Source organism: Thunnus thynnus, chromosome 7 (assembly GCF_963924715.1).
Source record: "Thunnus thynnus chromosome 7, fThuThy2.1, whole genome shotgun sequence".
NCBI classification, from domain to species: domain Eukaryota; kingdom Metazoa; phylum Chordata; class Actinopteri; order Scombriformes; family Scombridae; genus Thunnus; species Thunnus thynnus.
Window position 1 is genome coordinate 26023820 of NC_089523.1, and position 10636 is coordinate 26034455.

Sequence of the window (10636 nt, forward strand, 5' to 3'; positions counted from 1 at the left end):
TCCCCTCTTTCTGTCATAAGCCGCTCTTCCCTGTCTAATCCATGTAATAGCCAGCCTAGCCCTCATTATCCCCACATGGCTCTCTCTGTTTCTCTCTTCCTACAAGAAACTTTGTAAGGCAGATCTCTTTGAGACCTTTTAATTCATTTTTTTTTTTTTACCTTTGCAACAGATGTGAATGTTTTCATCCACTTCTGTCCATTTCTGTCAAAAGCCTCCAGAATTAGGTATGAGATAAGAGCTGAATCTTGCCCAGAACTCAGAGTATTGTCAGGATCGCTATCTCCTCCATTGCTTTTACTCCTGCTACACGTCATAAAAGTTGAGTTGAATTTTAAGGTGGGAAAGTGAAGCACATTTTCATAAGGAAAAACCCTGCAATATCTTTTTATGCTTCTCCTTTGTGGACCAAACTGAATCTTTCTGATACATGTGTATCATGTATGCATCATCTCATATGTACAGCCTACTCCATCCCAGTTTTCCATGTCTTACCCTTGTCTGACCAGTCCCTTTGTTTGACTGTACTGTCCGGAGGAGGGTCGGTGCATGTAGCTCTCCTCTTTGTCTGTACCTAGTTTTTCCTCCAACCTCCACACTAATTACCTCTTTCCATTCTTTTTCTCTCATCTTTTCATACCTCTTTTCATTTTCTCCATTCCTTGCCTTCCTGTTCCTTCCCTTCCCTCTTCCTCTTCCTACTACTACTCCTCTCTCCCTCCATCACATCCCTGCATCCTTTCCCACACTCCCTCTTTTCTCTCTTCTACTCAATAGTGTTTCCTTCCACAGAGTCCTCTCATGTTCAAGGACCAGATGCAGCAAGATGTCATCATGGTGTTGAAGTTTCCATCAAATTCACCGGTAACGCACGTGGCCGCTAACACCCTGCCGCATCTTACCATACCTGCTGTGGTCACAGTCACCTGCAGTCGCCTATTCGCTGTCAACCGATGGCACAACACTGTTGGTGAGTGGAGCTCGATGCACGCTGCAGGTGATATGTTCAAATATACTGGACACACATGCCCTTGCAAAAAAAAAAAAGTCTGCAACGCCACATGCAATACAGCAAAATAACTTCATCTCCATCCCACACAAACCTGCCCACCACTCATAATAGAGCTGTAGCCAGCTGGCTACGTGAGAGGCTAACACCTCCCAGGTAAGCTGACCATGAGTGTTTCCACATGTTCCTGCTCAGACATGTGTGAACAACATTACCCACAGAGCCCCTCCCTGAGAATCAGCCTCACCTCAGGGTCAGAGGGCCAAAGCAATGGTTACTAGGAAATTAGGCCGCAACTGCACCACATTCTCCTCACACATCCCCATCTGTCACAGTAGAAACACACCGAGCTCAGGACCAAAGAGTCTCTGCACTGTGTGGCTGCTCTGGCTGCTCCCACACTAATGAACACAGCTGCAACACCCTTTGCCATCCTGTCGGAGAGGAGGGCAATGTGGTTTGGCTTCTCAGAATAATGATGATAATAAGGCCTCCATATTTTTCAGGCATGTTGCTGTTTCAAAACTGGCTCCAGATAACTCTCTCGCATGGATAAAATGTTTCCATTCAGTTTGACAAAAAGCAAAAGCACAGTAAGACAGATGGAAATCTTTCTGATGGACCTCCAATACTTACATCCCCTGGAAGAGATTATGAATTAACTTTGGCTCTGAAATGGGAGCAGGTGTGTGTGTATGTATGTAAGAAAACACACGTTCAGTGGTTATGAGTAGCCGCAATGATTCATTTCCTCATGTATCACTTCCTGAATCCAGGTCTCAGAGGAGCACCAGGCTACTCTCTGGAGCAGGCCCATTATCTACCCATAGAGATGGACTCTCTGATTGGTGAGTCGGCCTCATTATTTTTATAAAATATTGCACTACTGACTTTTATATTCATCTCAGCTTTAAAGGTCTGTTTAAAAAAATGTGGAAATACATTTCAGGTATTGACATATGTGTTGAGCATGTCTTCTTTCTTTTTTACAGCTAACAATACTGGAAGCAACAAGCGTCAGATCACAGACCTAGTGGACCAGAGCATCCAAATCACCACACACTGTTTCGTGGTGACAGCTGACAACCGCTACATCCTGGTGTGTGGCTTCTGGGACAAGAGCTTTCGTGTGTACTCCTCCGAGACAGGTAGGTTACAGTGTAAACTCTATTTCCTATAGAGGTGTGCACTGGTGTGTGGAGGACTGAGCGCTATGATGGGAATAATACAGCATCATCACTGCTGTCTCCTGACGTGCCTTGTACCTTTTTACCAATTTTCTTTCCATTTTTTATGATTTAGTTGGGGCAAAATGATAATGCCAGCAACATAAAAATGAATAAGTAATTATCACTGCAACTCAAAATGCACACAGTACCATTTAACTCAGTGGTTCCCGATGGATCCCAAGAATAAACTGAGGGGATTTATAACAAGGATATTGAAAGTAAAAGGGAAAAAAAAGCATTTTGTGTTTATTTCTGGTTGTTTTCTTTTCTCTTGTGAAATACTGGATACTTTCACCTCTGCAGGCCTCTAAAAATCCTTCAAATGAAACAGAGAAAAAGTCACGTGTGGGTTGAACTGCTCAACTCACTCTTGCTAAGGCCATAACCTGTGATGATTGGTCACAAGAAAACTTTATTTCATTTTAAGAGGACATAAGCCAAAGGGTGGGGAACCACTTTGACTTTTGGAAACATTAGATCTAATACTCCCTTTACTACCGTCAGTTGGTCTTTGAAAACAGTACTGGCAGTAGTTGTTCCATGTTTCACAATCTTCTCACCAGCAATGTTTGCCAGCATTAAAATCACGTGTGTACATTGTCTTTTTTAGGCAAGCTGACCCAGATAGTTTTCGGTCACTGGGATGTGGTGACATGTCTGGCCAGGTCAGAGTCTTACATCGGCGGAGACTGCTACATCGTCTCCGGATCCAGGGATGCTACCCTGCTGCTATGGTACTGGAGTGGGCGGCACCATATTATTGGCGACAACCCCAATAACAGTGAGTACACGCATGGACATAAGCATGTGCTGCACACTCACAAAGTGTACAGTAGCATTTCCATCTGGACAAGGGCAAAGAAATAATCTTTTTTTTACAGCATTTTGTATTTCACACATGAAATATGTGTTGTGAAATGAAGTCTAAAAGGTGCACGAGACTATTGTTAGTATTTTTACAAACTTATATAGCAAGAGTCTTTGATCAACGCTAGAAAAAAGAGATTCTACACTAGAAATCAAATAATGTGGAGAGACAGGGAGAGGATAATTTATTTGCACTGTAGCTGTGATGTATTAGCATGATTCATTGCGTTGAGCTGTGCTGCTTTCAAGTAGAGGACTCCAGATGTCTTGGCATTCAAAATGGTAGACCTCAGTGTGTGATTTGTGCTGCTCAGTTCATTTAGTTGCTCATTCTCACTGATTGTCTGTGTTCAAAACAATCCATCAGGGTAGAGGAAGCAGCTGTTACAGTACTGTACAAGTGAGGAGCGCCATATATGGCCTGGAATGGAAAAACTAAAGACGATGAAGAGTGTGTGTTTGTATTACATTTTTGGATGACACTCTAATATGTGTGTGTGTGTGTGTGTGTGTGTGTGTGTGTGTGTGTGTGTGCTAGAAGATCTTGTGTTTCCAATTGTCACAGATTCTAGGAGCTCCGGATTAGTTGCGAGTGTTCTCTAATTAACTTCACCGAGGCTCCGACAGTTAATTAAGAATTTCAGCTTGGTTGCCTCCAATTAGCAAGGGGCAATAGCACTTCTGTTACTGCAGCAAGAAAACAGTATTCCCCTGATATTAACGCTACTAGTGCTTACAATGCATCTTCGACGGACAAAGGGAAAGGAAGTTGCATAGCTCATCTCAAGAAACAAAAGACAAGATGTATTGTCACTCATTTCACTCAAATTATTTCCAATCACTTAGAAATATCTCATCGATGTCAGAAAACACTGGAGGCAGCAGATAATAATCTGGTTTGGTCCAAGAATGCACACAGGATCAGATGGACCTAGATTTTGTTAAGGAAAAGGGACAGTGTAGTGGGAAATGGCTCAGAATAGAATGATTGCATGCTTGACACAGCATTATACAGATCTCTGCAGCCAGCTAATATCAGTCATGTTCAAATATGGGTGGCAGGCATTTGCAAGGACCCTCAGGGATAAACCACTACCACCTTCTCATATCTCCACACAGGAAGCCTTCAAATTAATGTCATAAAGCACTCAGAATACCAAATTCCTTTTTATTCTCATACTTACCAGCTTATTCATCGAGCGATCTTTTCCACAAGACTCATTCTAGTGATTTCATGCTTATTATATTTTCTATAAAGCTGGTTGAAGATTGTGTGAATATGTAGCAGCAGCCCTCTGGATCACTGCTCCCTCATCCCGCAGATGTGGCGCACCCAAGAAATTGATTTCACCCGTGCCCCAAAAGGCTGTATGTGTCTTAAATGTGTAATAATTAAAATAACTTCCAGCTCAATCATTGCCCTGCCTCTCAGACTCAGCCCATCACACCGGTGCGAGGGGGATATTTGCACCGGGTAATTGTGCTGGCTGACTCCAGCTCGTCCCAGGGGCTCAGAGAGGGTGGAGGGTATGCAGTGCAGGGTGATTGAATCTTTTGTCGGGTAGGTGAGCTGCACTAGCTCCCTTTTTTTTCCCCCTGGAGGCTTTTTCTGACACTTGTCCTATTCAGCTCCCCACAGCAGCGGGTGCTGGGACTGACAGCGTTGCTCAGGTCCAGGTCTCTGAGGGACCGTGCTGCATCGATCACAGTCCGGCTCACTGACTGGACCGCTACAGATGTAGAGGTGATGTGCCGAGCTGGAGGAGGAGATGGAGGGGGAGGAGGAGGGAGGAGTGGGGAAGAGTGGTCTGACGTTTGTCCACATCATCTATCAGGACATTCCTGTCATATAGGTGGACTCAGAAACTTTTACTGACTTCGTTGAACTTTTAGTCACATGTGTGGGAACCAACAGTCACATACATTCAGTGGTATTAGTTTGACATGAGTTTTCCATCACTAGTGGGGTGAAAGGTAGTGTTACTATAATCACATCTTAAGGATGTACAAATCGCAGTAGGATTATTTTATTTAATAAAACACACACGTCAGTAAAAGTAAATCCTGCAGTTTTTCCTGCTTTTCATTGGCTGCATTTCCTTGTTTGTTAAATATAGATAATGTCCACTGATTACATAAATTTAGTGATGAATTCATTAAGCTCAACTCTCTGTATGACACATGTTGTCGTCTAAATTATTGACTGAACCCCCGGCAGTATTATGCAGTATTGGTGATCAGTGCATTTCAGAAAGACGACTGCTGGCAGTACTGGAGGTCGGCTCCAGGTGCCGTGAAACTCCCCTCACTAACCTCTCCCCCAGCCATCATCAATCATGTGACACATGGGATAGAATCAAGTGGCTCGACTGCCGTCACCGGGCATCCCAGCATTAACATGACAATTCAAAGGGACCTCCCTGTGAGCAGATGCGTGTCACAAACACTGCGCTTGTGTTTATATGATTTTATTGCCTAATGAAGATTTGGTGGTCATGTGGAGACAATTGCACAGAAATGCCACCATCATGCTGCAAAGTGGCAAATTATTAACTGATACAATATGTCTTTCAGATTGTTTCAGTTATTCCCGGAGTCAGACAACAGATTTAATCAATTAAAACAATTTATTTGTTTTTCGTCATATTGTGTCATCTTTTAGGTGACTATCCAGCACCACGAGCAGTTCTGACGGGTCATGACCAGGAAGTGGTGTGTGTGTCAGTCTGCGCAGAGCTGGGCCTGGTCATCAGTGGAACCAAAGGTCAGTGTGCTTTTCTGTTTCCTGTCCTTGTCAGAGTGAGCATGCTGAATCATTTTATTCATTCATCATTTTATGCATGTGTACCCAGCTAAACACCAATCCACCTCTGAGTACACTCAGTAGTTCTGTAGAATCATGTTGTCAAATTTTATATAGACAGTATAGATTTTTTGCATAATTAAGTACAGTTTGCTGATTGTGCATGTTTGTTTCTGTTCGATAGAGGGTCCATGTCTGGTCCATACCATCACGGGGGACCTTCTGCGGGCTTTGGAGGGGCCAGACCACTATCAGTGCCCACGACTCATCTCAGTGTCCAGTGAGGGCCACTGCATCATCTACTACGAGAGGGGTGGCTTCTGCAACTTCAGCATTAATGGGAAACTGCTGGCACAGATGGAGGTCAATGATTCCACCAGGGTAAGCTGACTGTTTTGACACCAGCCTGCCCCGAGAAAGACGTGGCTGCATCATCTGCAGTCTAGAATACTCAAATAATTATTATTTAAATCTTTTAAGTATGAAAGCTTTGATGCAAATACTGAAACATTTAGCAAAAACATTGCATGTGCAGCGATGGCTTGGTGTTTTCAATTTTGACAGGAAGATGATGCTAATGTGCTACAGGCTGTTTATTGGAAAGGAACTGATCTTTTTTTACCGTACGGTCGGCTGAATAAATAACGTAAGAAAAGACAAAACAAGCTGAACAATGTTGTTAAAAAGGGCAGTGAGGGATTCATTAAAGAGAAATCTGACTGATACAGTAGGTTTGGTAATGCATACAGTCCAAATCATCTTTTACAGGATTAATTTAAGTTGCTCCTGTCAGGTTTGTGAAATATAAATAATAGTATAAATATTACAAATAATAATCCATCTTAAATTTGTGCAAAAGCACATTGCTGCTTCATGTCATGCTCACACTTAACATCAGCTATAACAAACGTTAGCGCTCTGTTTTTGTACATTACCATTTCTCATGTAACGACAATGATGAAACTGACGTAAACACCTCTTTATCCCTACTGCAGGCTATTCTCCTGAGCAGCGACGGCCACAACCTGGTGACAGGTGGAGACAGCGGCGTGGTGGAGATCTGGCAGGCCTGCGACTTCAAACAGCTCTACATCTACCCTGGCTGTGACGCCGGCATCCGAGCCATGGACCTATCACATGATCAAAGGTCAGAGCAGGCAGTTGTATGGTAGCAAATTTGAAGCCAGAGAGAAACTGTGTATGCAGAGAGCCATGTTAATGAACTATCTCCTGCTCATCATATACAGAAATATTTAGTGTTTTAATAAAGGTCCTCTGATCAGGTGGATACAGGTAATAGACATGATCCCTTATTGATTTCCTGTATTGAATCTATACTAGTCAAAAATAATTATATTTCAGTGGATAGAGTGTAGTGTACATATGAAGAGAATGTGAGAGCGCATGAAGATTTTTATTTAAATATAAAAGTGGTAAAGCCATATAATTTATCATTATGTGGGCTTATATGTGTTTATGTGCTTGTGTCATCTGTGTGATTCCAAGTATGTTTGCCTTCATGCTCACATTTAAATATTCTAACACATTGTGCGGAAGTTGAGGTAAAAGCCTTGTTGCTTCATGGTTGTCAGTGTGTATTTTAGTTAATGGAATATCCACCATCCTTTTCCTTTAAAAAGAACCAACAGTTGCCATAGCAACAAAAGTTACAGGGGTATCTTCTAAGAATGCACTTCTTTTGGATGAACAGAAAACAGTGTAGTGCACAAATCTATCAGCAAGTCAGCAGCGTGTTTTGCATTCGTCAGGAGTCATATAACGGGTGCCTGGATTGCAGCGTAGAGGCGACAGTGTTCGCTCTGGGGCTATACGCCTGACGTCATCATTTGACCCCTGGCAGTCAAGAGAGGTTACAGAGTTTGAACATTCAAGCTGCACTTTACGGCTACAGGCCAAATCCCCCTTAGCCCTCAACGGTCCAGGCCAAAACAAATGCCTGTTTCTTAAACAAATTATTTCTAAGTACCACCATCATGATGAACTGCACAACCTTAAGGTTGGTGAAAGTAAGCAGAGGACGGGCAGACATTTAGATTTATTGTAATCAGTATTGTTTTCAAAAAGCCACAAGTTATCAAGGACAAATAAAAATTGCAATTAAATACCATGTGCTACATTTTAAAGTTAAAATCAAATATTTTAAGAATTTTCTTATTCAGAAAAATTCCTCTTTCCTCAGTAAGTTAACATAAGGTAAGGCAAGTGAGCCCTGCTCTGAAACTCCATTTACAGAGGGGCATTCTGCTGCAGCTCTGTTCATTGTGCTTGAGCATTTAAGCCCTTGGGGTGTAGCAATATAAGACGACCCTGTGAAATCAGCTGCTTTTCCTACATACCAGCCCGCAGTGGACATGAGGGCAAAGGGGCTGCAGAAAGACACTGGGACTCAATGGTCTACTTCAGTTGTCAGAGGAACCCGGTAATTTACTGTCACAGCCCCTGATGACCTCTTATGCTTGTTTCACCCACCACTGTGGACATTTTAACAAACTATTCACATGAATGGAAATAATCTTTTAACACTGAACACATTTAATACATGTTGCTTCCTTGCTCATAGAAACACACCGATTGAAATAGAATGAATTATAAAATGTTTTTTTAAAGCCATGAGATTAAATGTATAGATTAGTTGTAGTTTTCTATTTTCCCACATTTTACCAACTCTATATGTTTTTCGTCTCATGGGATTTGATGATCTTTTTTGTGGTTTTGTTGCTCTTCAGGACTCTGATTACAGGCATGGCCTCTGGAAGTATCGTAGCATTTAACATAGATTTCAACCGGTGGCACTACGAGCATCAAAACCGGTATTGAGGAGGGTAAAAGGCAGATCCGCCCAGCAGAAGGCAAGTGTTGAGGGTAAGAGGGACACCTATCAACCAGCGACCGCACTGTGCTGCAGAAGCTCCACCGAGCATGGAGGAAATCCAGCGTACTGGAGATCAGCAGCACGGTGAAGCTAATAAAGAACTAAGTGTGTTTACATGTGTGTCATCTGGCCTCTGAGGCAAAATCGTTGCCATTTGTCTGTTGCTGAACAATCGGGACACTTTTTTCTGTTGGTTTTCATGTCTTACCTGAGCAACAGCTGAAGCATTTCCCCAACCGAGTCGAGCAGATGCGTTGTTCTGGTCAAGGTGAGTGAGATCAACTCAAGTCAACACAATTCAACGGTTAAGTTAATAAAACATACCCAATGCAAGCCTTTAAGTTCCTGTTTCAAACTGTGAAAATGCAAAACAAAATAACTCCTGTGTTAGGAACATTTATACAACATTTGTATGGCAGATACATATCTCACTTGGAACACTTTTCTAGAAAAAAAAAAAAGGAAAACCTGTGTATATATGAACAGTGTAAAGTGTTTCTTCCCTGTAAAGGCTGAGAGATCTAAATGCTGTTAGATTAGCCACCATGTTGACAACATTTCCATCATGTGAGCCATGTATAAATGTTCAAAATGTCTGCAATGCACTTCAGATATTAGTTGGTTAGTAATACATGTATATGGCCATTGTTTGCTCATTGTTATCAACGGTGGTCAGATGTATGTATATGTGACAAAAAGACAAAAATGTTTGCCGTTACTTTGTTGTGTTTGTGTCTATATGGAAGAAGAGTCAAATTCAGTGTGAGCTTTGTCCTTTGTGAAATATTTGTTTTTGAATCATGATGTCAGCAAAAAGGATAATTGTGATATTTCTGTATTTATTTGAAATCGAGGACTATTTTGTTTATGAACGGCGAGTTATTCTTGTCTGTAAGATTTTAAAATGATTTAAATACTTCATTCAGTGCAACAATTACCAACATTTTTTTTTGGTTTTGCTCCAAAAACACATCCAGAGGATTAAATATCACATTTGTTGAATAGTATCTCATGACAGTTAAGGTGTTTGTGTATGTGGTAGAGCTGTTGAGACATTTTGTAAAAGGAAGTGTCATTTCTTAAGACATTCTGCAGACATTAATACTGTTACTTGTGCATCAGTTTTTCATTTTTTTTGCCTATTTTTGCACAAAATGTTTGCTTGTTCATTGTTAATCTGAATTCATGAACACCATGCACTGGTAAGCAATATTATTACTTGGTTACTTAAACGGTCTAAGGAAGGCTTTCAGTTGTGTGACAAAATAAAAAAAATATCTAATTAACAACAGAATAATGTTCCAAAAATGACTATGGGACTATTTTTGGTGATATGAAAGCTATTGTGTGCATTAAAATTACAGAAATGAGAAGTGGGACGCTGTGAGATGACAATTTAAAACAAAATATGCAACAAAATAGATTTTGAGTTTGCACCCTGATTTTGTAGCGGTTCCACAAGACACCACTTTACCCAAAACTGAGGTTTTGCATGCTAAGAGCTACTGTAGACATTAGTCTCACTTTGATTTACTGTGAAATCATTTTTACTAGAGAATTTAAGTTTGCTTGAAAAAAACTAATTTTGTTAATAAATTGTTAGCATTAAGCATTTTGGTTTCATGTAATATATTTTAAGATATTATGATTTATATCATTTTAATTGTATTGCCAGTTGTTTTTGCATAATGTTTTGGAAGAGGTAGAATATGTTTCAAGCTTGTGCCATAATGTTAAAATCAATAACTGTAAATTCAACTGCTTTCATTTTTTTTGTTGTGTTTTTAATAAAACTGAATCTACCAGTGTCAGGATATTTATTGTTGTGTAGGGGA

The 10636-nt window shown here is 41.0% G+C and overlaps 1 protein-coding gene across 3 annotated transcripts in view; it reads left to right on the plus strand.

The window, feature by feature from the left end:
- nbeab (neurobeachin b) overlaps positions 1-10608 on the plus strand; it is a 205698-nt gene extending 195090 nt beyond the window's left edge. For 2 of the 3 annotated variants that reach the window (XM_067595180.1, XM_067595178.1), the window contains 8 exons: positions 778-970; positions 1786-1857; positions 2002-2157; positions 2849-3019; positions 5768-5869; positions 6093-6289; positions 6904-7055; positions 8656-10608. In XM_067595180.1, coding sequence (XP_067451281.1) covers positions 778-970; positions 1786-1857; positions 2002-2157; positions 2849-3019; positions 5768-5869; positions 6093-6289; positions 6904-7055; positions 8656-8746 — 1134 coding nt within the window. In that variant the 3' untranslated portion in view covers positions 8747-10608. The remainder of the gene's footprint in view (positions 1-777; positions 971-1785; positions 1858-2001; positions 2158-2848; positions 3020-5767; positions 5870-6092; positions 6290-6903; positions 7056-8655) is intronic. The other variant, XM_067595181.1, reaches the window with a different exon arrangement.
- The last annotated feature ends 28 nt before the right edge of the window (positions 10609-10636 follow it).